This window comes from Suricata suricatta, chromosome 1, assembly GCF_006229205.1.
Source record: "Suricata suricatta isolate VVHF042 chromosome 1, meerkat_22Aug2017_6uvM2_HiC, whole genome shotgun sequence".
Classification (NCBI taxonomy): domain Eukaryota; kingdom Metazoa; phylum Chordata; class Mammalia; order Carnivora; family Herpestidae; genus Suricata; species Suricata suricatta.
The window spans coordinates 2,505,164-2,532,612 of record NC_043700.1 but is presented as its reverse complement, the minus strand read 5'-3'; the positions used below and the strand labels follow the sequence as shown (position 1 = coordinate 2,532,612).

The window sequence follows — 27,449 nt, the reverse complement described above, 5'->3', positions numbered from 1 at the left end:
CTCCCAGCGGGCACACCTGGGTACCTTCCCAGCGGGCACACCTGGGTATCTTCCCAGTGGGCACACCTGGGTATCTTCCCAGCAGGCACACCTGGTGTCTTCCCAGCAGGCACACCTGGGTATCCTCCCAGCGGGCACACCTGGGTATCTTCCCAGTGGGCACACCTGGGTACCTTCCCAGCAGGCACACCTGGGTATCCTCCCAGTGGGCACACCTGGTATCTTCCCAGCGGGCACACCTGGTGTCTTCCCAGCAGGCACACCTGGTGTCTTCCCAGCGGGCACACCTGGTGTCTTCCCAGCGGGCACACCTGGGTGTTCTCCCAGCGGGCACACCTGGGTGTCTTCATAGTAGAAGACAGTTTTGTGAGGGATGGCATGAATTTTAAGACTTCATTGTGACCTTCTTTCCCCATGCTTGTTGGATGTGTTTGGAACAGTCAGGGACCAACCAAAGACTGCCTGAGCACGGGGGTGGCAGGTCAGGGCGGAAGGCTGGGTACGTGAGAACTGAGGACGTGCGTAATACATCGGCTGCAGTGCAGGGCGGGCTTCTCCATGTTTGTCAGAGGAGTTAGAGCAGAGTGCGGTGGTGGTATAGTGGTGAGCATAGCTGCCTTCCAGAGGAGTGAGAGCAGCGGACCTGAGGAAGGCTACTTGGATCTGACTTGGAGGTATCAGTGCATTTTTAATAAGCCTCATTCATGTGTGAGAGGATGCTCGTGTGTGCAGAATGTGGTCAATGTGGGGAGGAGATGGGGACTCAGGAGGGCGGATGCTTCCTTCAGAGTCCCAGCTGGAGCTGAGGGGGTGGTACCTGGGGGGACCCCATAGGCGCCGGATCAGAGCCGCAGAAGCCCCCTGGTTTTGTGGGAGGCTGGTCTGCCTGTCGTCCTCAAGCGTGTGGTGAGCGCCCGTCTTCCCGGCTCTGTGCTTACCAGGGGAGAGTCTCCTTTGTAGCCAGCCAGGAAAGACCTGGAGCATTGGACCAGATGGTTACAGGTCTGTCCAGCTGGTGAAGGCATGTTTGTTGAATGAAGAAGTGAATAGTTTAATTTGAAAAAGAAGTAGAGTTTTTTTTTTACATTTATTAATGTTTATTTATTTTGAGAGAGAGAGAGAGAGAGAGAGAGAGAACATGCACGCATAAGCAGAGGAGAAGCAGAGAGAGAGGGAGAGAGAGAATCCCAAGCAGAATCATATTAGTTTTATTGTTTTTTTGTTGTTTTTGTTGTTTGTTTTGTTTTTGTTTTTGCTTTTTGAGGAACCTTGACCCCATTGCTCACAGAGGCTGCAGCAGTCTGCATTCCCACCCACGGTGCATGTGGGCTCCCTTTGCACCCCATCCTCACCACCCTGTGTTCTTAGCGGCATTATCCACACTTGCCAAGATGAAGAAGTGGCCCAAGTGCCCACCGGTAGAAGAATGGATAATGAAGATGTGTGTGCGTGCGTGCACACACACACACACAGGAACGCTACACAGCCGTAAAAAGGAGAGAAACATCTTGTCATTTGTAGTAACATGGAGACAGTGAACTAGGTGATGGGGGTCAGGAGTCCACTTACCATGATGGGCACTGAGCAACTTAGAGAATTGCTGAGTCACAATATTGTACACTTGAAACTGTTCTAACAGTGTACATTAATTATAATTGATTTTTAAAATTTTTATTTATTTTTGAGTGAGAGAGAGAGTGCAAGCAAGAGAGGGTCAGAGAGGGAGACACAGAATCCAAAGCAGGCTCCAGGCTCTGAGCTAGCTGTCAGCACAGAGCCCAGTGCAGGGCTCGAACCCACAAACCATGACATCATGACCTGAGCTGAGATTGGACGCTTAACCAACTGAGCCGCCCAGGCGCCCCTATAATTGATTTTTTAAAGAGGGTAAAGTGGATCAGAGGAAAAGAGAAAGAGCATCCTAGGCCTACAATTAATTATGGGAACACTTCAAACAGAAAACATGACTTGTGAGAAAGAGAGAAGAAACTAGAAATGCAGACAGTGGTTAGATCATGCAGGGTCTTAGGCCAAATCAAGTCCATCCTAAGACTATTAAGACTCCATGAGAATTTTAGTATGAAATCATCAAATGTCCTTCAAAGAAGGAAAGCTCTCTGACTGCTGGGTGGACTGGAGTGGTGAGGGCAACAGGAGATCCAGAAAACAGGTCTGGAGGGGGTTGGACTCTGGGCATCACCGGTGCTGGTGTCTGGCCCTGGGGGGGTGGCAGTGAAGGGGGTCAGAGGAGGCTGGCGGGGGGCCTGTTGGCAGATGGCAGGGTGGGGTCGCAGCGAGAAGGAAGGCTGTGATGGGCTGAGTGGACGCTGACAGCGTGCTGACTCCCATGGGGACAGGAGGTCGACCAGCTGTTACAGGCACAGATCACAGGTTAGGTTGGTGCACACCCCTTCAGGGGGCCTTCGGAGGCCCGGTGCTGTGAGGTCAGCGGGCATCTGTGCCCTGGATTGTCAGCAAAAAGCTGCTGGAGGAAACCGGCACCATGGAAACAGAAAAGGGTGCCTGAGGGCCGTAGCTCTGCAGTGATGTCCTTCAGTCTTGGACAATTATGGACTCATCTCCTTGTTCTGTTATTTAAAATAGCACTTCCTTCTTCACACAACTGGGTTCTGCTCAGTGCGACTGGTGGGAGCACTTGGCGCCGTGGAGAGGCTTACCCATGGCTGTTCCCTGGACCCCCAGGAAGCTCCACACGTGCACTTGGGGGCGTGATGCTGTTCCCAGACCGGCAGGACCAGGGCATTTGTGCTGTGCTCGCTTAGCATTTCCCATGAACGCACTCTCCCAGAATACTTCATACTCTGGTGGACAAGCGTCTGTCTTCTCCTGGGCCCCTCCAGTGTCAGATTTCTGTCTCCCTTGTCCTTGACGTCCATGCATCTGCTGATGTTATACCCAAGTTTCCAATATCACCCCCAAAAACTAGAGACTGCCAGGGAGACCGAGTCATGCATGCAGAAGCAAAGGACGGTTTTATTACAGGCTTCAGCTGGCTGAGCCTAAGCTCAGACTCACAGACTCTACAGGCGCAGTGGATTCATGCTGAGAGCCCCGAACAAAGGCGGGGTAGGGCCTTTTTTGGGAAGGGAGAGTTACAGGAAATTGTGACACAGGTACAGGGGTCCAATCATTACTATACAATACCACTGACAGCAGGTTTAACCATTCATTGATGCTTTGTTGGGAGCCAATCACAACATTTAGAGTATTAGCCAATCACAGAGTGGGCCCAGGACCCTCACGTAGGCGTGACTAGTCTTAAGCAATAGGTGATTATTTTATAGCCTCCATCTTTAGGCCTGCCCTTAGAAATGTTAAAAGTGTTAACTGGCCTTTCCTGACTGGGTGTTACAAGGGTGGTCCCTCCTGCCTTGGGCAACGTATACCCTTCTATTGTCTAATGATTCTGAGAAGCTGAATTCAGACCTGTCCTTACATTCCCCCCTCTGTCTTGTAACTGACCCAATGCTGGGTCAGCTATGTTACCATTGCTCTGGTTTAAGGCTACATGCTCTTAAGACCATTAACAGAATAGCATCTACCTGCTCTTTGACAAATGCTATGATCTTATCAATGATACAAGAGCCAAATGTTAAAAGTACACCAATTTTGGTTTTGGCTCCTCGTTCCTTTCCTCTCTTGTAGTGGCCACAAACCACAGCTAGACTATCCTGTACAATTCCTGAGCTATTGGCATAGAAGTAACATTGTTCCCCTAAAGCCTGGCATAGCCCTCCTTAGTGTAAGGGGAATTTCTTACTCTGCGAAGGGCATAGGGAAGGAGAACTACCCAATGTCCACCAGTCTCCATGGTTAATTTGGTAAGGGTCTCTCTTAGGGTTTCTAATGACAGTCAATTTGTTTTACTAAACTTAGCCAAATTGGTGGGCCCTCTAGCGGCCGCTCAAGGACCCCTCATTAGAGTCTGGCGGTAGAGGCGTAGGCTCCCCTTACCTTTTGCTGTGTTGAAATCCCCTGCCCAGATCAGAGGCAATTAATACCAACAGAACACTGAGTGTGTTTGTCACAACACGAGTGAGTACACTGTAAGGGAAGGAAGCGTCATGTGGCGTAAACCTGCATTTTCCTCTCCTCTTCACCGCTGCTCAGTTGGGATCGTTTGCAGGTCTCAGTGGGAACATTATTCAGTTCGGATCCCCCAGGCGTGGAAAAGTGAACACGCCATCAAAAGCAACATTTTATGAGTAATATTGGCTAACTGCTCCACCAACCTCCATAAGACTTGCTCTTTTGAGGTTTTAAAAAAAATTTTTAAGTTTCTTTATTTATGTTGAGAGAGAAAGAGAGAGAGGAAGAGAGAATCCCAAGCAGGTTCCGCACTCTCGGCACAGAGCCTGATGGGAGGTTGCAACTCACAAACCACGGGATCATGACCTGAGCAGAAACCAAGAGTCATATGCTGAACCAACTGAGCCCTGCAGATGCCCCTCATTTGAGTTTTTCCCTTCTTTGTTCAAGTCAAAAGCAAACAAACAAACAAAATAATTTTGTTGTTAAAAGAATGCCATGTGAAAAGCCAGCGCGCCAGTGCCTGGTGAGGTGTAAGGGCTCCTGGGCCCATTCGCTGATGTGACAGGGCTGTCGCGTCAGCGTCAGAAGGCCAGAGAGAGGTGCAGCCTTGTGCTGTCCGTGAGCGAGAGAGAGGCTCAGAGGACAGAAGGATCAAAGCCACTGCCGCGACCCACTCCTCTGCAGTGAGACCCCGGGGCTGTGAGAGCCGGAACAGATAGCCCCGTGCATTCTGTCCAGGGGAAGTGAATGCGTGGGTGATGCTAAGGCCCCTCCACCTGTCTCTTGCAGGAACCACGGTCCCAGCGCTTCTGAACAGCACGTCCAACCAGCTCTGCCTCCACTTCCAGTCTGACATTAGCGTGGCGGCCGCGGGATTCCACCTGGAGTACAAAAGTAAGGTCCTCCCTGTGTGCGTCCGGCCTCCGCTGTCATACTGAGTCCGTCTCCAGAAGGGAAAATAAACCCATGCCCTGTTACGTAGAAAAACGTCCTTGTTCCAAAAGGACTCTAAAAGTTGCGTGAAACTGGGTCACACAAAATCTCTGTCTCTGGAAAACATATTACGAAAAGCAAACTAATGAGGAAATGCCAGTCAGTCTCTGGAATGGTTGGAGAAGTGAAGTTAGTATCTGGTTCCTTGTTCACAAGCACGGAAAGTAACCATTTGTACTACGCCTGGCTTCCTTGGGGGTGGTGTTTCTATCAGCATCCAGGACCCCAGAAAATCGTCATTTCCAAGCAGATTACGATCGTAAGGTCCGTCCATTTGTGGCCTCCAAGCCTGGCCACGCAGGGCCTCGCTCTGTGTACGACTCATTTTAATTGGAAGAAGGTATCCTGAAGGAGATGCTAACCTTTTAAAAATGACTGTGAAAAGCGAGTTCATAGTCTGATAAATGGGTTGATAGAGGTCAGATTCACAAATCTTTGGCGTTAGATTATGCAGGTAAACCTTGTAAAAATGAAGTAAGAATTTCCAATGAGAGTCAGGTTTATTTTAGGACATGTTTTCAGGCACTAAAAATGCTTAATGTTGATATTCATCTCCTTTAATAAGTAGTTGCAAATAAGCAAATACATGGATAAGCTTTAATGAGTGATCTTCTGAATGGAGATAAGCAGTTTGCCGAGATGGAAATGTATGCGTGTTTGTGAAAGGCCAGATTTCCAGCTGACGATAAATATTCCGAGCCAGACACAAACCACAGGGCTGTTTCCCATTTCGGTTAAATTTCCCCTACTTATTACAGGCATTTGTATGCAAGTTTATTCCAATTTATTTGAATAGGACTACTTTGGTGACCGTGTAAAATGATGCTGTGGTTATTATTTATGTAGGAAATGTCTGGAAAAAATCTGCCACTTCGATGCATCGTGTGAACATCTGTAGATGGGAAATTATCAACCTTATTTATGATAGCGTTAATGGATGCGCTAATCCTTTCAGCAATGCTAGGACTGAAGAATGCTCTTATCTCTTTCTTTCCAATGTATCCTGTGGCTTCAGGCTTTTCACTTACTTCTCATAAAGAGAGGCGCTAGTTCAATGTTTAGTCTGCGGTCACTATTACATACAATTATGGCTTCAACCGTATAATCATCTACATTCCACTCTTTTCCCAGCCAATACACCTCCTTAAAAGAGAAACACTAAGATGTTTGCTCACGGAAATGAATCTTGTTTAAAGACCCACAGCCTTGCTTAATTAGTTAATGCATTTATATCTTAGTTGGCCAAACGCGATGCTACCTTTCCACTTCTTAACATGTACTTGGAACGGTGGTTTTCTAATGTCAACACCATTCTGATCCCACCTGTGACGTCCATGTCTTCCCTACGGCCTGTGCGTTTAGAGGTGCTCGTTTCTCTCTTCTGATTTTTTGTGCCAGCGTTTAACATGTGGGTTGTGTAACGTGTTTATAGAATTAACCTTGTGAAGGCCCAATCACACAGTCTAGGGACTGTTGAACTAAGCGGCCGAAAGATTGTCTAATATTTTTAATCCATTGACTTATTTGTACATCTACCTCAAAATATTCACTTGCCGGTCCGCAAACCTCTGAATTCAGATTTGTCCCTAAAATTGACACCCATGAAATCATAGTAAAAACAACAAAAACAAAAGCCCACACTCTCTACTGGGTCTTGTTCTGGACATGTAACAGCTCCTTCCTCACGTGTCCTCAGAAAGCCGTCTTTTTGAGGGGTGCCCCGTGTTCACAGGACAAAGGACCCAAGATCCAGTGTCTTCAGCCGGCACAAGCCCAGTCCCCCTGCTGGTGACCCGCAGCATGCCCAGAGACCCGTCATCACGATGGCCCTTTACCAAAGGCAGAAGCGCGTGCCCCTCTCTGACAAATGACGACAACACCGAGTGTCAGGAGCAGTTGGGTGATACGCAGAAGGGAAAGAAGCTTGTGAGTCGGTGTTGGGGATGCGTTTTGTCCCCCAGACCAGAGCTGCCATAGCTGGTCTACACCCGCTTCTCGGTGAAGATGTTTAATTTCTCATCCAGACGTGAGCACCAGGCCCCAAGAGTTATAAGGGTGCATCTTTCGGGATGAGCACTGACAGGAATCTCCCAAAGAGAAAGCAAACTTTTTTATTTGAGGGGATGAACTATACAGTTTTAATGATTGAAAAAGCAATTCCAAGCAGGTCTGATCGGACATGGATGACCTAGGTTCTCTTGCGGGATCTGGGGAGGAACTCAAAGATTGAATGTTCCATGTGTCCTGGAAGCCAGATACCCTTTTTTAAATTTTTAAAAATTTATTTATTTATTTTGACTGAGACAAAGATAGAGTGATTTGGGGAGGGGCAGAGAGAGGAGGAGGGAGAATCCCAGGCAGGCTCCGGGCTGTCTGCACAGAGCCTAACCTGGGGCTTGAACCACGAACCTTGAGATCAGAACCTGAGCTGAAATCAACAGTCAGATGCTCACTCAACTGAGCCACCCAGGCGCCCGCATGCCTTTATATTTTTTACCTGGGTAGGAGGTTTGACACAGTTACACAGAAGGACACGAGTGTCACCCTTGCTCTGGGCTCTTTGCTTCAGAAAAACTACCAAAACAGAACAAAACAGATAAACAAATACCATGAAACCTTTAAGATGTACATGGACAATGATGATACTGGTTTACCCTGGAAATTACGGAATCTGAGCTGAGGGTGTGTGGCAGGACCCAGCCGCGTGGGGACAACATGGCGTTGGCCAGGCCTGAACCCCGCCCGAAGGGGCAGAGGTTTTATAGATGTGAGCACCTCGTCTTTATGGATAGATATGACACGTGTCACATGTCGGGGGACCAGGGCTGTCTGGCTTCCGCGGGATTTGCTGGGTGGAGAGCTACCAGGATTGAAGCTGTGCACCCTATTGGACGTGTCTCTCTGTCTTATTTGTATTTTGTTGATTCTTCCCTCTTTTCCTGCCAGCTTTTGGTTTAACTGAATAGTTTTATTGCTTCAGTTTATCTCCATTATGGGCTAGTTAGCGAAAACTCTAAAAAAATGTAATGATCTGCCCAGAGTCTAAAAGATACATCCTTAGGGGCACCAGCATGACTCAGTCAATTAAGTGTCTGACTCCTGATTTTGGCTCAGTTCACGATCTCAGGGTTTGTGAGTTTGAGCCCCGAGTGGGGCTCTGTGCTGACAGCATGGAGCCTGCCTGGGATTCTCTCCCTCTCTCTCTGCCCCCTCCCCTCTCTCTCAAAATAAGTGAACATTGGGAAAGTTTTTTAAAAGATACATCTTTAGTATTTTAGCACAGTTTTCCACCTCCAAATGATACTACATCATTTTGTGTAAAAGAACCTTACGATCACGTATTTCTAATATGTTTTCCATCGCTCATGTCCGACGTTTTATTTTTGCATGTTATAAAGCCCACAAAACATGTTTCTTATTTCTTTACATTTTTACTAGTTTACTCTAACAGTGATCTTGTAGACTAAATAGAAAATAAGAAAAAATAAATACTTTTACCTTTGCTTTGAGCATCCTTAGGACTCTTTATGTCTCTGGGTCAACCCAAGGGTCTGAAACCCTTTACTTTGCCTTTCTTGTAGTGCTGGTCTGCTAACAACATATTCTCCCAAATTTTGCTTTTTTTTAAAGTCATTATTTCACTTTCATTTTTGAAAAATATTTTGCTGGTACAGGAGTCTGGGTCGAAAGATTCTTTGTTTTCCGTATGTTAGCTGTTACCCTATTGTCTTCTCACTTCTTAGGTAATGATGAGAAGTAATTCATTACTTCTTACGTCCACACACGTGTCCCTTTACATTGGCTCACTGCAGGATTTTACCTTTACATTTTGTTCCCTTCGGGTTACTTGTGATGTGTCCAGGGGAGAGTGTGTGCGTGTGCTCAATAGTTATCCTCACGTTCTTGACGTTCTTGATCCGTGCTCTGACATTGACTGTTATTTACAAATAGCTGTCAGCCCGAACACTGACTTCGCTCCATGTCTTTCTGTTTCTTCTGGGACTCCAATTCCACATAGGTTAGACTGCTGATGTTGTTTCACAGTTCTTGGGGGCTCCCTTCTGATTAATTTACTCTTTCCCCCTGTGTTCTGGCCTGTGTGTTGCTCGTAACCTTTCTTCAGACTCACAGAGTCCTTCCCAGCTGTATCAGATCTGCTAGTGGGCTCGTTGGAAGAATTCTTCAGGGTGCCTGGGTGGCTCAGTTGGTTAGGCCCCCCACTCTTTTTTATTTAATTTTATTTATTTAAGTAGAGAGAGAGAGAGAGAATGAGGGAGGAGGAGAGAGAGCGAATCCCAAGCAAGCTTTGCACCAACGGCACGGAGCCCAATGCGGGGCTAGAACTCACAAACCCCAAGATCATGACCTGAGCTGAGATCAAGAGTTGGGCGCCACCCAGGAGCTCCAAGCATTCCACTCTTGGTTGTGGCTCAGGTCATGATCTCATGGTTCGTGAGTTCCAGCCCGAATCAGGCTCCACACTGGCCGTGAGCCCGCTTGGGATTCTCTCTCCCTCTCGCTCAGCCCCTCTCACTCATGCGCATATTCTCTCTCTCTCAAAATAAATAAACTTCTTCATCTCTGATTCTGTGGGCTCCTCCCATTGGGATCTCCATGTGACTCTTCTACAGTTTTGACTCTTTCCTGTAGTTACCGTCTCTCCATCTCTTCACGCATGTGATTCTCCCCTAGGCTCTTAAACATAGTTTTCATAGTCACTCTAATATCCCATCGAATATATCCCATGAGTACGTTCCAAGTCTGGCTTTGTGACTCTTTCTCTGGAAAAAAGGTCGATTTCTCTTACTTTCTTGTGTGTGTCTCAAAACATAGTATGGAACCTGGGCAGCAGGAGTGCGCTGGGAGAGGCCACTTTTCGTAATATTTACGCCTGGAAATGGGCACGGCCTGCGGTGGGCTCGCGGGTCCCTCCAGGCCGGGGCTGTGCCGTCTGGGGTCCTGTTGCTGTGGTTGCATTCGGAGGGCGGGCGAGGGCCTTGGGGCTCCTCTGGGGCGAACGCCGGCGACCCGCGCTGAGACCCAGGGCTCTCCTCGTCGGGAGCACTCCGCCTTGCCTTCCAGGCTCCCTCTGTGCCCTTCCACAGAGCGGGGCTCCCTGCACACTCTGGCTCCTCCGGAGGATGGAGGGCGCTGCCTGCCCCTTGCTGGGCTCCTTCCCGCGTCTGGTCCTGCAGCCAGTGCCAACCCCAAGAGCGTGCACTCGGGCAGCCGTGTTCCTGGCACCCCTGCCCTCCCTCCCGAGGCCGGCAGGGTCTGCCTGGGGGTGGCCTTGAGGGGGACTGCCCGGGGTCCCCAGGCCCGGAGACCACGGAGACGGTAGAGGACCCGGAGCTCACGCCGGCTCCCCTGCCACACCCTGGACACAATTTTCTTTCTCACCAGCCCTCCTCCAAGCTGCAGTGCGTGTCCCGGAGGGCGGACCCACTGCCCCTCTCCCAGGAGTCAGCACTTTCACTGCCTAAAGTGACGGGTTCAGGGAAGGTGTGTGTGTCATGCCTCCTCGCCCCAGAAACAGTGTAGGGGCCCTCCAGGCTCCCGCTGCCCCAACACTTCTCCAAATCGCCTGTGGGAGGAGGGGCAGACTCCCCTGGGTCTGGGTCCCTGAGCCGGTTGAGCCCATCCTGCCTCGGGCAGTTTGCCAAGAGGTTGGCCGGTTTGTTTCCTTCTGTCCTACACGTGTTCCTCCTGCACGTGTCACCGAGGCGCTCCGAGTCCTGGGTCTCCCGAACGGGCCCTTCTTTGGAATCGCTGTCGCCCGGGGACCTGCTACCTCATCTCTTTGATGATTTTCAGAAAAGTCAGGACTTAGAAGTTTAGATTTTTCTCGATGTTAAAGCGAAAGAAGCATTTTGTTTTTCGGATTTCTATATCCCACGCATAATGGAGCTCCCTTCCGGGGTCTCCCCTTGTCCAAGGAGAAGTGTATAAATATGGAAGGTACTCCTTTAGGTTAACCATGGAGGAGCTTTTCTTGAGTGCTCCTTTTTGCAGTTTATTTTAAGTAGGCTCCACATTGCATGAGGTCAGGACCCTGAGATCAGGGATTCACGTGCCCCTCCTGAGCCTGCCAGGCGCCCCTTGAATCTCCCTGCGGAGAAGCCTGTCTATGTGCGTCACCCATGCAACACACTAACTGTAACATAGTAACACAGGGTTCATCGTAACTGTGAACGCTTTACCAATGTTTACAGATAAATTATACAATTAAATTTGATATCTGTTTACATTGCAAATACACTATTAGCAGAAATAGTCCATCTAATCTGGATCTATTCCCCATTTAGAAATTTTTGAAGAGAAACTATTCTGATTTTTACGTATACCCATGCTTTTCAGTAATCAGGCTTTTCGTGATTAAAAGCTTCTCCATTAAATCATACCGTGACTCAGGGGTACCTGATACCTATTTCTGCCTTGCTAAGTTGGAAGATATTTAACTTGTAGCTGTGCGGTGACGCTCGCACCACCCACCGAATCCGTCTGTCCTGAGTTGGCATGAGACGCCCACTCAAGGCTGATGCAGTCATGCACGTCTGGTGCTCATGCACAGCGCTCAGTGCAAACAGCACCCAAATCGTTGCATATGTCGAAGCCGTTTTAGGTTACCAGTTTTCTCGAGGATTTATCGACATTCACTATTGGGAAACCCAGTGGAGCGAACAAAATGTTTCTGGAGTCTCTGAGACATGACAGTTGGCCCCTGGAGGGCAGGTAAGACAGAGAAGCGATGGTGCAGTGCAGATTCACGTATCTTACAGTGCATCACAGAAGACGTTCTTCTGGAGTTTTGTTTTGTTTTGTTTTACATTTATGTATTTATTTCGAGAGAAAGACAGGCACAGAGAGTGAGCAAGCAAAGAAGGGGCAGAGAGAAAAAGGAGAGAATCCCAAACAGGCTCTGTGTTCAACACAGAGCCAAACATGGGCCTCGAACTGTGAGATCACAGCCAAGCTGAAATCAGGAGTGGGACACTTAACTGACTGAGCCACCCAGGTGCCCTATGGTGCCTCCATTCTTTACATAGTCATCCAGCTACGGACATGGTCCAATGTGGAGGCCATCGCCCCATGTCTAGGGATCTGGCCGCAGACAGGGAAGACTGTCCTGATGGACCAGAACCAGGAGCACACAGGCGATGACAATGACAGCATCACGTAAAAGGACGGGAAGAATAAGAAAAGATATTACAGTAATTAGCACATTTAGAATAGACTTATTCTGAAATAGGTTGGAGTTTGCAACAGTGATGTGTAGTTACTATAAGGAGAAAAATTGGTAGAGAAGAAAATAGGGTGACTCTCCTTGTTTGAATTGCATGTTACTCCTTTACAAGGGAGGGTTAGATGCAGGTTTCTTATTTGTCACATTTTAGCAGTGTATTCATTGTCATTCGTTGCAATGATTATTTACCATTATAAAATATAGGTAACCTATTTTACCAGTTACTTGATTTGATTTAGACATCAGTGTTTTTAAGCATTAGTCTAGAGCACTCTGTGATATAGCATTATTATTTATTACTTCAAGTGCACCCAGTTCCGAACTTATTATAGCTCACTAAGTCGTTCTCATATGTATGTATATAATTGGTAGTTATGTATATAGTGAAAAAAAGATTACATATCATCAATGTATAGGACCCATTCAAAAGATATTTAGTCAGACAAAAACTAAGATTATCTAATTTCTTTTTAAAATGACCTGTCTGGGGCACCTGGGTGGCTCAGTGAGTTAAGCATCCAACCTCAGCGCAGGTCATGATCTCATGGTTCATGGGTTCGAGCCCCGCGTCAGGCTCTGTGCTGACAGCTCGAAACCTGGAGCCTGCTTCAGATTCTGTGTCTCCCTCTCTCTCTGCCCCTCCCCGCCTCAAGCTCTGTCTCTTTCTGTCTCAAAATTAAAATAAACTTAAAATAAAGTTTAAAATGACCTCTCTGTTTTCCAGATATTTCCAAATATCTGTTTCCATGAAACTAAGAAGAAGATATAAATGTACTGGCCACATAGAATAAAAGAAATGACGTCATTCAGCATTAACGTAGCTTTGAATTTGTGGCAATACAAGCAAAAAGGAAATAGATGTTATTTATATAATGTTCTTTTTAAAAAGGAAAATGTAATAATTAATTAAAAGAGGTAATTACCTTTGTTCTATATTGTAAAAGGTATTAATAATTTGCAAAGAAAGTTGTCTTCAAAAATGATTTTTTAGAAAATGCAGAAGTGAACTTTATGTGACAGTCATGTATCAATTTTTTATATAATATGGAGAACATAATATACATGGCTACATTAATTTCCTTCCTGCTTGTGTTCAGTGATTAAGTGGGTACCAAATTTTATTTCCTTTGTGTACTCATTTCAAAACAGGAATTCAGAAAGAACTCTCTAGATAAAGATTGAAATTCTGGAAAATGTGCTGAGCTTTTTGAAATCAAAAGTACTAAATATTTTTAGTGAGATTTTATCCCAATCAAATATTGACAACTTCGATTGGATTGCAGCGATTGCAATGATCTTTATAAATACCTGCAAATTATTAATGAATGTTTTAACAGCACTTTAATATTACAGCAGTACTAATAAGGTTTCTCAGCTTGAACGGTGGGTGTGAGTAAAATCACAGAGGATGAGAGATTAAACAAGAATGAGCCTCAGTATAGCCGTTGGTGTGTCTGTAGAGATTTCACTTTGTGCACTCAGAGAGTAGAGCTGAGGGCTTCCCACCTAGTGAACGTCTCATAAGCCAGTGCTCTTCAAAGGCATAATGAAGTTATCTTCTTAATCACTTCATGGTAAGCCCCTTTTTGTATTTATTTATATACTAAAAGTCCATAAGAGTTTTTTCTAAGTGTTCTTTTTTCAAAGAATCGCCTGAGACCCTCTACCAACTTCAGTTTGGCAAGCAGAGACTGCCTCCCTTAATTCTATTAGAATTGGTCTTAGTCCCATTGACTGGTAATTAGTCATGTCTTCCTAGTTTTCTATCAAGTTCTAACTGTACCAAGGACCACAGGAGTATTTGAAGTTGACCCCTGAACAGTGTGAGGGTTAAGGGGTGCCAAACCCCGAGTCATCAAAAATCTGCGTGTCACTTGTCACCCCTCCACAGCTGAGCTACTGATAGCCTACTGTTGAGCAGACATCTTACCGATAATGCAAACAAGTCAGTTAACTCATGGTTTAGATATTGTATGTCTTATGTACTATCTTGTTACAATAAAGTAAGCTAGAGGACACAAGATGTTAATTAAAAAATTATCTGGAAGCAAATACACATTTATGGCACTCTACTATATTTATTAAAAACAAAAATTGTACGTAACTGGACTGGCTGGAATTGTTTAAGATCAACTTGCTTGTGAATCCTGGCTTCTGTTTTACATCACGGAGAATTCCAGAGACCCTCCTGGGGAGGTGAAGCCTCTTTCAGGCATTTACCGTTAACACAACTTGGTTTGGTGACAGGAGAATCCTAGTGTTGTTTTGGCTTGAATGTAACACACACACACACTAACAAGAGAGCGCTTTCTTCCGTCCTGTGATATTTCAGCATTTTTACAAGCATAACATTTAAGTGAAAAGTGCAACATCAATCTCATGGCTCTTCCTTTGACAAATAAAGGGACTGAAAGAAAGTTTCTCTGTAGTCTTTGGAATTTTAGGCATTAAATTTGCGAATGGGCAAGAGTACAGTGGACAGAACTGAGGCCTTGACCTAAAATTGCACCCGTGGAGTGTCACCTACCGCTCCCGTGCCTGGGTAAGAGGTGGGTCCTAGCCTGATGTGTACTAATTAGCTGGCCTTCTGGATGCTGCTGAGGGAATCGGCAGTCATTACATCACTGACCCTGCTACCCAGGCCACTCATGACTCAGAATTGCTCACATGAAAAGGAGCCTGGATTCAAGTGAACAGTTGTCCTTTGCATCTGCCCTTGGGACTCATGTGAGGCAACCTTCGTGTTTGGTGGTTCTCTGCATGGAGTGGCTTTCACAGAACGCACACACTTGCCCTCATGCCATCTCATGGTGAGTGTGGCTCCTCCCTCCTCTCTCATTTGTGTCCCTGCTAAAGTAAGTTGGGGGCATCCCTGCATTCATCCGGAATCATTCCAACATCTCTCATTTACTCTGTGCTCTGGGCTTTGTTGACAGAGTCGTCACAAGACAAGAGGACGTGTCTCTGCTCATGTCGAATCTGTATTCTAGTGGCGGCCGTAACACACGAGAAAACCTAAGGTGTCCGTGGTGGTTACAGATTGTTCGAAGTACCTTGAAGCAAACAGAGCTGTGACGTGCAGAGTAACTGCTGTGCGCTGTGTTAGCTGGAAAATATGTTGTGAAGGAAGGACAGAAGAGCAGTGGACAGTCACAAAAACACTTAAGGGAAAGCGTTATAGTCCAAAGACACTGTGGTCACAGTGAGCCCAGGTGTAAGAGCATCTGGCACACACATGAAAGTGAAGAGGTCAAAAGTCCAAAACAGAGGGAGTAGTGTGACCAGCAAGAAGAGATGTAGAAGTAAGGCCCAGGGGTGGCAGGGAGAGGGGCACACACAGTGCCGTGTAGGCAGGACTCCATTGTATGGGCCACTGGAAGCCATTGAAAGGTTTTCATCACGGAAGTGGGATCATCTGGTGGATTCTTCAAACAGATCAAGCCCCTGAGCAGACACCGGGTGGTGTGGGGACATGGCAACAACAGTTGTCTTTGTTCGGTTGTTGGTGAGTTGTTAGTGCTATTGATTCTCTTATCTGAACATCTGTTGTAAAAGCTACACCACCATTTTACGGTGGCAGTTTTCTCTTTATCTCTGACTGTTACGACGTGGGGTTGCACATTAATGGTGGACAAACATGATTGAAATATTTGCAGTTCTAGACTGCCGTGGGAATCTACACATTTCTGAGAATGGCGAGGAGCTGGGCTTTCTTTTCAGTGCAACCCTCGTTACGATTTTGTAGCTCATTTTGGTTTGGAGTGAGCTCACTTTCATCAAATCCTATCCTGTTTGAGTCTGTGAGTATTATGGGAAAGCAGAATTGTTGAGCCACAGTTTCTGAGTCCAACTTTAAAAAAATAACCTGGGAAATACTTATTGGATGTTTAACTGTCATTAGTGATACACATACAGATCCTTTATGCTCACGTAATGGGTTAATCTAGAGATTTTGTTCTTCTAGAACAGACATTTCAATAGAGTCCCACACGCAAAAGTATATTGCTTCATTGGCCAGTTGTAGTCACTCTAAAATTATGATTATTCTGTGTTTTTAATTATCCCATTGGTTTCAGGATCTTCTTACTAGCTTAAAACTCATATTATTTTATCAAATTCATCCCTTGGGTGTTACAACTTAAAAGAATATTCTATTGCTGGTCTTGCAAATCTTCCACAGTAATTAGCTGGAGAATGAAGATGCTATAATTTGAATAAGTAATGACTGTTGGCTCTGTGCCTTAGCCAGCCCCCGGCTCATGTTTTATGAGAAGCCCAGTCCTATCAGATTTTGGACCCAGGCTCTAGACACAGGGAACCGGAGTTCAGTCGTGTAGGTGAAGGAAGTAAGAAGAGTTCTGAGTGTCATAAGGGCAGCAGATTTGGAAGGGGAGACGACATACAGCTGTTTCCAACTCCCCGAACTGTGAGGGTCCCCTCCATCTCATCATCAGACTTGTCTATGCTCTATGCCCCGTTTAATCAGTAAAAATGAAGTGCAAACGTCCTTCCCTAGCGGGCTCTCATCAAATCCATCGCCACATACCAGATACGTGCTCAGCAGGAAAGTCTGTACAGCATCTTAGGTCCCCGGAGGGTTTTTCATTTAAACACCTGATCCTCTACACCTTGACATTCCCCTAACTCTTCACATTGAACTACGGCCATAACGCTCCAGTGCTCCTTCTGTTTCTGCCCCTTTGCAACCCAGCGCCACACTGGGATTTCCCCCCACGTGCCTCCTGATCCTAACATTCATCACCTGACAAAAATCCTTCAGGGGCCCAACAGTGTGTCCCTCACTTCGAATGGCATCTCTGCCCAATGTGCCAACTGGTTTTATCACCCACTGTTTCCCCTCAAGCCATGTGATTCGGTCAGATACTGTCCACCAAACACACTGTGTACCTTTCCATTTTCACACGAGTGCTCCCCCTTCCCCCTCCTGGATGAACTTTCCCCTACTTGTCTGTGCCTTCAGAGCCCACCTGCACTTCTAGAAGCACTCAGCCTGCCCACCCCCCAGCTAAGCCTGTCTGCACTATGTCAATCCACATTCACTGCTTTGACCTCTACTTTTATTAGCATTCATTATCCACATGCTTCAATTGTAACACATTTTCCCCTTTAGTACTGGTCTTTATGGCCCCTAAACCCGACTAGGCTGTTAGTTCTCTGGGATCCTGGGAAATACAACCCTTCTTCCACACCTCCTTTCTTTAATCTGTGTATAGAACCTAATAAATTGTGTTGACTCACCTCCTTGTTCTCACATGATTTAGTTATTAGATGATAATGTCCAGTTGGGGGTAAAAACACTTCAAAGAGACAAGGGACAGGTCTGTGATCTTGTTTTTGATAGTCCATTTTAAATAAAAATTGTATAATTCCCCACGGTGTATTAACATTTTTTAATCTTTACATACTTATGAGACATTTTGTATTTTCTGCAGGTTCACATGACACTGCTAGTTCTTAGAGATAAATGGTCACATTGTAAGGAGCTCTTTCTTTAAAAAAATTTTTTTTAATATTTTATTTATTTTTGAGAGAGAGAGAGAGACATCATGAGCAGGGGAGGGTCAGAGAGAGGGGAGACACAGAATTTGAAGACAGGCTCTAGGCCCTGAGCTGTCAGCACAGAACCCGCTGCAGGGTTTGAACCCATGAACTGTGAGATCAGGACCTGAGCCGAAGCCAGACACTCACCCGACTGAGCCACTAGGCGCCCCTGTAAGGAGCTCTTTCTAAGCAGTGGGAGGGATGCACACAAGAAAGTTGAAATGCCCTGTCGTCCGTGTTGTGGTAGGGTCAGGTCGCCTGAGGGGGCCCCATTCAGGCCGCCTCATGTGTCTGACTCTAGACCTGACATTCGTATCCCACGCCTGCTGATTTTTTGTGTGTGTGGTAAAAAACATAACATTAAACTGACAATCCAAACCATTTGTAAGTGTGTGGTCCAGTAGTGTTAAATATGTTCACACTGTTGTGCAATGGATCTCTAGAACATTTTCGTCCTGCAGATCTGTGCACCAGTGAACGGTAACTCCCCGCCCTCCCTCCAGCCAGGGAAACCCCACTGCTACTGCCATTTGCCTGATTCGGACTATTTCAGGGATCATGGAATCATACAGTTTGTCCTTTTCTGGTTGGTTGGTTTCACTTAGCATAATGTTCTCCAGGTTGATCCATATTTTAACCTGTGACCGGATTTCCCTTTTTTAAGGCTTGGTGCTAGTCCATTGTGTATCTACCGCACTTTCTTCTGTCAGTGGACATTTGGATTACTTGCACCTTTTGGATATTGTGAATAATGCTATAATTGAGTGTGCAAACATTTCTTTGAGTTTTGCTTTGAATTCATTTGGATATATACCCGAAAGTGGGATGGCTGGATCAGAGATCTGTTTGCTGTCTCTAGTTCCCTGAGGTGCAAGGTCAGGTGTTTTATTCGAGATGTCCATTCTTTTTTTAGGTCCGCTGTAGATTTCCCTCTTAGGACTACTTTTACCTCCTCCTGCAAATTTTTGGTGGGGCACGTTGTTGTTTTCACATTCCATACATTTTCTAAATTCTCTTGTTATTTGGTCTTTCACCTGTCGGTGGAGTTTTAAATTCATTGTTTAATTTCCACAATTTTTTTCTGTTTTCTCTCTGCTACTGACTTCTAGTTTCATTTTATTATGGATAGAGAAGGTACTTTGTATGATTTCAATCTTCTTAAATCAGGTAAGATGTGTTTCGTGACCTGGGGCACCTGGGTGGCTCAGTTGATTGAACGTCCAACTTCTGCTCAGGTCATGATCTCACAGTTCGTGGGTTCTAGCCCTGCGTTGGGCTCTGTGCTGACAGCTCAGAACCTGGAGCCTGCTGTGGATTTTGTGTCTCCCTCCCTCTCTGCACCTCCCTTGCTTGCACCCAATCTCTCTCAAAAATAAAAAAATAATAATAAACATTAAAAATAAAGATTTGTTCTGTGACCTAATATGTGGCTTATCTTAGAGAATGTTTCATATGTGCTTGAAAAGCATTCTGCTTTTTTTGTAGAGTGTTATGTAAATGTCTGTTAGGTCCAATTGATCTTTACTGCTATTTGAGTCTTCTTATTCATCGTCTGTGGGGGGCTTCTGTCCATAACTTAAAATGGAGTATTGAAGGCTCTCAATATTTTTGTGTTGTGTCTATTTCTCCCTCCAATTCTATCAATGTTTGCTTCAGATATCTGGGAATCCTAATTTTGGTTACATCTGTATTCAAATTGCTCTCCCTTCCTGGTGACTTGGTCCTTTTCTCATTACATAGTGCCCATCTTTGTCTCTTTGTGACAGTCTCACCTTAAAATCTGGGTTATCTTTCTAAGTGTGGCCACTCCTGATCTCTTTAGTTCTTTGTCTTTTCCGTGCTTTTACTTTTAGCCTATGTGTGTCCTTAGACCTAAAGTGAGTGTTTTGTAGGCAGCACACAATTGGATCTTATTGTAATAATATATTCTGTGATAACTTTTATCGCATGTAAAATTCTGCTTTATACCTGTTCTTGTTCTCTTTATTGATGACATACATCACCCTTTTATATTGCATATCCATGAACATGAATTTATTATTACTTTGTATGCTTTTGTTTTTTAAAATTTTATCCTAGATTTAAAAGTGATTAATGCACCTGTATTACAATACTGTATGATTCTATATTTTTTGCATATTTGCTTTTGCCAGAGAGTTTTATAATCTTAGGGTTTTGTGTTGCTATCTGCTATCATTTCACCTCAATCTGAAAGACTCCCTTTTGCATTTCTTTGGGGACAGGTCTGGAGGTGATCAACTCCCTCAGTTTTTGCTTATCTGGAAATGTCCTAATTTCTTCTTAATTTTTAAAGGACATCTTTTCTAGATAAAGTATTCTTGGTTGTCAGTTTTGGGTTTTTTGTGTGTTTGTTTGTCTTCCAGCATTTTAAATATGCCATCTGACTCCATTTAACCTGCAAGGTTTCTGATGAGAAACCACTGGTAGTTTGATAGAAACTTCCTGGAACCTTACACTTTCCTTTCCTCATGCTATTTTTAAAAGGAAAAAAAATGTTGTCTTGTTGTCTTCTTGTCTGTGATAACTTAATTATGATGTGTCTCAATGTAGGTTTCTTTAGATTTATCCTGGTTAGTGTTCGTTGAACTTAATGGGTATGTCCATTTCTTTCCTCAGATTTGGACAATTTTCAGCCATTGATTCTTCAGATGTGTTCTGCCTTTTTTTTTCTTGTTTTGTTTGTTCTGGGATTCCCATACTACCCATGGTGTTTTGTGCGGTGGTCTTCTATAATTCCATTAAACTTTATTCACTTTTCTGCTTTTATTCTCCTCTGACTTGATAAATTCAAATGACCTGTCTTCTTCAGGGTTGCTGTTTCTTTCTTGTGCTTGAATAAGTCTAATGTTGAGCCTCTCTAATGGATTTATGGAGTTCTCAATCCAGTTATTGTATTCTTTAGTTCAAAATCTCTGTTTGGTCCTTCTTCATGGTTTTTGTTGTTGTCATTTTTATTTTGTTCACGTATCCCTTTCTTCATTGAGTTGAGTGATGTATCTATGTTCTCTTGTAAGTGGTTGAGCAGTCTAATGACCGTTATTTCTAATTCTTTGTCTGGTAATTCACATCTCCATTTCTGTATGGTGGGTTTCTAGAGATTAATTTCACCCTTTGATTGAGCAATGTTTTCTTACTTCTTTGGATGTGGTTTTACCTTCTGTTGAGACTTTGGCATTTTAAACATCAGCCACATCTCTCAGTCTCTGCGATCTAGTTTTATAGAGGGTGGACTTTCACCTGTTGGCTCAACTAGAGGTTCTGGAGGACGCTCAAGCCTTTTCTGAAGATGTGTCTTCTGTGGGCGTGTTGCAGGTCATCTCTTGATAGGAGAGCTTTGCTGGTTGCTCACCAGAGGTTCCCCTCAGAGGTGTCTCCTGCTGTGGCCTCTTGGTAGTTGAGCACCCCCGTCCTCCTGTCTTCAGGACTGCAGATTCTAGTGGGAACGGGTCCACATTTATTGCCTTGGTTCTGAGGCATCCACTTTGTTTCTGTTCCTATCAACCCTTGGATTCTAGCAAAGCACCAGACCCTCAGGCAGCTCTCTAAAAAAATCAGGACACTGGATACAGGTTCCACTGTTCTTTCTCCGTCCACAAGGAGAACTCAGAAGTTGGGACCTTTCTTCCAGTAGTGCCCACGGTGTCATGGAGAGGGTCTCTGGCCATGAATGTTCCCACCAACTTCAGTGCAGTTGGCTCTGTGCTTTTCCAGGGTTCAGGAACCTTTTAAATGGTTTCTGTGTTTCCTGCAGGCGCAGTCTGTATTGGTGTTCAGTCGGCATTTCCATGGGGAAAGGAAGCCCTATGGTTTCCTACTTTGCCATCTCACTGATAATACTCCAGAATTGCTGTATTTTTTTTTTAAAAATATGAGTTAAATAGTTGAAGGACTCTCTCTCTCTCTCTCTCTATATATATATATATGTATATATATATATGTATATATATATATATACATATATATATATATATGTATGTATGTATGTAATTTCTTCATCTGCCAACAATTTCTTCATCAAACAATATGTTTGGCCTGAATGCACGCTGTTGTAGTTTTTTGTTGTCTTTTGTTTTTAAGGTAGGGTTGGAGTTGCAGTTTTGAAATTGTGCTCATCATATTTTAAGTAAAATCCAACCTGTTAAATTATTTCATACCTTGTCCAATCATGAGTATAGTTTATCTGCATAGACTTCTGACCATACAGATATTTTATTCTGTAAGAATGTTCATATTTATCTGTAGTGTTTCCTCAAGTCAGTATACTAAATATCACAAATGTATGTTTACAATGATCAAATACCTATATGAAAGTGCTTAGTAGTACCCTTAAGCATATTACAGAATGCCATTGAACATGGGTCAATGATATCTTTTTGTAAAGGGCCAGAGAAAATATATTCAGCTTGAGGGCTAATGAAAGGAGTTACTACAGCAAGAAATAAACATGACCAGATTGGGCTCAAGGAACATTGCTGAATATTATAAAATGTCAAGCCAAAAGAAACATATGAAAATTATGGGTATGTTTTACTAAAAGTACTTTTTTTGAATAAAGTTCCTTGATTCAGTCAGTTAATCTGATGATTTAGCCTATTGAATAATAAGAATCTCAATTAAATATAAATACTTTATATTTGCTTACTTCAACAAAAGCAAAACCCTGTGAATGTAAAAGCAGGCATTAAGTATTCGTATGTATACATATAGTCAGGTATATTAAGTGTCTGTATTTTATTTGATAAGTATACCATTAGTCTAACTGAATGTAAATTAAACAATCCAAGGTATTTTAAGAAATTATTGCCATTGTTATCATTTTAAATCTATAATTGACCTTTCACTCAACAGCCCTGGAGACACCAGTAAATGCCATTAGATTTATTTTTGTGTAATTGAGGTTAAGTTCAAGTGTAAGGTTTGACATTTAAAAATTTCAACTACACTTAATATTCTGATTTTTTCTGAACTATGTATGTGTCTCTAGTGGAACCAGTTCATTCTTTATTAACGGGAAATATGAGAACAGATATGTATCTCTAGTAAGTTCTCAAGTGGAAATCCAGTTTGTTTAATTTGTAATAAATGTCTCAATGGCCAAGGGGACAGGTGCCATTATAGCTTCCGTGATCATTCTTGTCATGATAAAAGCACAGAAGCTCAGCCCTGTGCACATTGCTGAGGATCCTGCACACGGCAGGGCGCCCCTCTCCTCACTGCAAGCCAGAGGCGTGTTTAGCAAGCAGGTGTCACTAGGGACAATTGGTCTGCTCCCTGTTCGTTACTGGACACATAGGAAGACCACGGTCAGTTTCATAGCACTCATTCTTTATCAACAGGAAACGTGAGACCATGTTGTTTAGCAGCTGGATATTTTTAGCTGATAACTGTGATCTTTCTGCCACAATGTAGTATTCTTTAATCCACCTATTAATTCAGTCAATGTGTGTATGCTTACTGCAGTCCGTGCGCTAGATGCACGCTACGTGCACATTGGCTTAGTCAGGTCTGGCTGCTGTAACAGAGGAGCCCAGACTGTGGGGCATAAACAACAGACACTTCTCTCTCAAAGATCTAGAAGACGGGAAGTCCAAGGTCAAGGTGCTGGCAGGTTTGGCTCCTGCTGGCACTCTGCTTCCGGGCTCGTGACCAGCCACCTTGTCAGTGTGTGCTTAGTGGCCTTTCCTGGGTGCAGGTGTCCAGAGAGAGAGCTGCCTCTTGCCCTTCTCCCAGGGCTTAACCCCCCCAGGAGAGGCTCACCCTCACGATTTCATTTAAACCTAATTATCTCTCAAAGACCTCCCTTCCAAACACCATCACACTGGGGATTAGAGCTTCAACAAATGCATTTGGGGGATGGAGGGGAGACACACAAATATTCAACATACAGCACGAATCAAGAAGAGGGAACCAGTTCGTGCCCCCCTGGAGTCTGTAGTGTCATGAGGTTGATGCTCCAGGGACCATTTTAACCTAAACATGCCAACAGAGCCCTGCCGTGTGGCAGTGGGACCCATAATTCCCCGGGAGTCGGAAGGCTGAGTGTGTAGCCCTGCTACGCCATTTCCAGGCCCTTCTCTCCATGAATGAGGCTATTGGACACAGTCAGATCAGTGCTTCTCAGCCAGTTCCCCAGACACTCCCGCCCTGGCTTATTCGTGGGTGCTGCTCCAACCGAAATGGTCCTGTATTCAAACCCGTTTTGGAAACCCTTCAAATAAAGTTGAAGAGGGTTCATCACTGCAGGACTTCTCTGTGCCTTTATATGCTAAAACACTTTCAAACCTCCAGGAGGGATAAAGTATTCTATTTCCCCCAGATTTATGCTATGACTTCTCTTGACACTGGACATACAATCCCTTATGCTTTGAAGGTTCCTTATGATCTACTAAGTGGAAAGAATAGAGAAAGTATTTATTATGTGGACTTAACATGCCCACAGTTAACAGATAAGAGAAATATTTTTAAGGGCACCTGGGTGGCTCAATCGGTTATGTGTCTGACTTCAGCTCAGGTCATGATCTTGCAGTTTGTGAGTTCAATCCCTGTGTCAGGCTCTGTGCTGACAGCTCAGAGCCTGGAGCCTGCATCGGATTCTGTGTCTCCCTCTGTCTCTCTCTGCTGCACCCCTGCTTGGGCTCTGTCTCTCTATCTGTCAAAAATGAATAAATGTTCATTTTTTTTTCAAAAAAAAAGAAATATTTTTAGCATCCCATCCATGCTAAATTTCTTGGACGATTTAAAAAGTAGTTTCTTTTCTTTATTTCAGATACGATTTTATTAATTAATGTGTTTCTCTGTACACATTCTGTTGTTATTAGAGATGTACTGACTCATGAAATTGTAATATTAAAGTCTGGGTGTACCAGGGTGACACTTGTTAAGTTTATGTCCATGTGATCATAACATTTGACATTTATTTCATGTGGCATCACCTCCCATGGCACCTCCCCAAGTGGAATCGTGACATCTTTATTCACCTATTTCCATCACAGTGGCTGACCTTTAATGCAAGTTGTGATTTCCGGGTTATAGAGACTATTGGTAACACGTCTGTTTTAGGATGTACCAGACCTACATGCATGTAAAGAAAGATTTTTATCTACCAGTTTTGTGCAAAGGGATGGTTATTTATTCATTTAGTTACCAAAAGAATGTGCTCAAGAATGTTTTTCTTTTGAAAATGAAGGAATGTCTCCTGGATCCCTCTAGTGTAGGGCTTACGGCGGCCTCCCTGCGTACTGAGTAGCACTCATGTATCTGCACATGCGCTTTGACCTCTTTGTCGTCACCAGTCCAACGCTAGTCACCTCTCTGTTCCGATCTGCCTTCCTCTCTGGGCTTCTCATCTCCGATATTGTCTTGAGCAGCGCCGCTAGCACGACGTAATTCCTCTTTTAAGTTGCGAACTTTAAAACTCGTACATCACGCCAGTCAAAATGAGGACAATGCTGAGTTGACGAAAAATTCTCAAAGGCACGTCAACTGTATCTATGCAGGCTCACTTCTCCTGCTCCAAACCTTTGGCCAAAATTACATGTTTACCATGGATTTCAAAATTATTTTCATTTTCAAAACTTCAGCAAATCATTCTCTGAATTTTATCTAATGAATTTAGAAGAATGGCTACCATGACTTCCAGAGACCCGAGGAGGCTACGCATTCTATTCTGGCTCAGAACGTCCACACTGGTAGGGAAAGCGATGAGCTTGTAAATTTGGTCAGATTAGGACCTTGTCTTTTTAATGACTTTAAAAAATTTTTTATTTAATTTTGAGAGACAGACGGACAGACAGTGTGAGCAGGGAGGGGCAGAGAGAGAGGGAGACACAGAATTGGAAGACAGGCTCCAGACTCTGACCTGTCAGCACAGATCCTGACACAGGGCTCCAACCCACAAACCGTGAGATCATGACCTGAGCCAAAGTCAGACACTTAACCCACTGAGTTTACCCAGGCGCCCCTTGATGATGTTGTTTTATATTTTTGCTTTGAAGGCTAGACACATGGAGAAATAAAGACTGGGCTCTCTTCCAAATCTCATCCCAACTTTATAAATAAATGTCCAAATTTTTGCAGGTGAGATGATCCCAATGGATATATGTATACGTGTATAATACAGCATAAATGTCGCACTATATAAAATCCTTCTCCCTATGTTGTTGCCTGTTTATAGCATCAGGTCTAAATCTTTAGAACACTCAACAATTACCTTCTCATTAGCTTCCCATTTAATCAGGATGCCTCATGATTCAATCAGGTTGCTTCCGGACCACCTTATAAAGAAACCTAGCTTTATAACCTTTGCTGTATTATCACTTATGACATACAGTGTAAATATGCCATGCTTTGAAAGAACTAGAAGCATTTTCTATAAAACTTTTGCTTACACTGGGACAATAGACTCTACCAGATGTCTCTCCTTCTGAAAAATTAATTTTGAATTTTCCTACCAGATGGTTTTGTGTCGCAGTGTCATTTTAGAGAAGTTTTAGAACAGTTCCTTTATTTGTATATGTCTTCCCAATTGTGTCATTTTGTGTCAGAATCAATAGCTTTTTTTTTTTTTACGTTGCCAGTTTATTATGAAGAATGTAATAAAAGACAGAGATAAGGAGCCAAATAGAAGAGATACGTTGGTAAGGCATGGGCGAGGAGCTGGTGCCTCCCTGCCCTTCCTGGACGCACCTGTCCCCGCAGCCCCTCTGTACATTCACCACCCCAAAAGTTCCCCAGATCCCTTCAGTGGGGGTTCCTTTTTTTCCCATAATATTTTATTGTCAAATTGTTTTCCAAACAACACCCAGTGCTCTTCCCCTCAAGTGCCCTCCACCATCACCACCACCTCTTTTCCCCCCTCCTCCTTCCCCTTCAACCCTCAGTTCATGCTCAGCATTCAAAAGTCTCTCAAGTTCTGCACCCCTCTCTCCCCCCAACTCTCTCTCCCTTCTCCGCTCCCCCTGGTCCTCCATTAGGTCTCTCTTGTTTTCCTGCTAGACCTATGAGTGCAAACATATGGTTTCTGTTCTTCTCTGCCTGGCTTACTTCACTCAGCATGACACCCTCAAGGTCCATCCACTTTCCTACGAAGGGCCATATGTCATTCCCTCTCATTGCCATGTAGTACTCCATCGTGAATATATACCACATCTTCTTGATCCATTTGTCAGGTGGTGGACACACAGGCTTCTTCCATGTTTTGGCTATTGTTGACATTGCTGCTATGAACATTGGGGTACATGTGCTCCTATGCATCAGCACTTCTGTCTCTCTTGGGTAAATTCCCAGCAATGCTATTGCTGGGTCATAAGGGAGTTCTATCGATAGTTTTTTGAGGAACCTCCACACTGTTTTCCAGAGCGGCTGCACCAGTTTACATTCCCACCAACAGTGTAAGAGGGTGCCCATCTCTCCACACCCTCTCCAACAACTGTAGTCTCTTGCTTTGTTCATTTTAGCCACTCTGACTGGCATGAGGTGGTATCTCAGTGTGGTTTTGATTTGTGTTTCCCTGATGATGAGTGATGTTGAGCATCGTTTTATGTGTCTGTAGGCCATCTGGATGTCCTCTTTGGAGAAG

At 44.4% G+C, this 27,449-nt stretch overlaps 1 protein-coding gene across 1 annotated transcript in view; it reads left to right on the top strand.

Annotated features, from left to right (window-relative positions):
* Nucleotides 1-27,449, top strand: part of CSMD1 (CUB and Sushi multiple domains 1) — a 1,512,254-nt gene that overhangs the window by 1,303,823 nt on the left and 180,982 nt on the right. Inside the window, exon 52 of the mRNA XM_029933196.1 lies at nt 4,843-4,947. Within this exon, the coding sequence (XP_029789056.1) occupies nt 4,843-4,947 (105 nt within the window). The remainder of the gene's footprint in view (nt 1-4,842; nt 4,948-27,449) is intronic.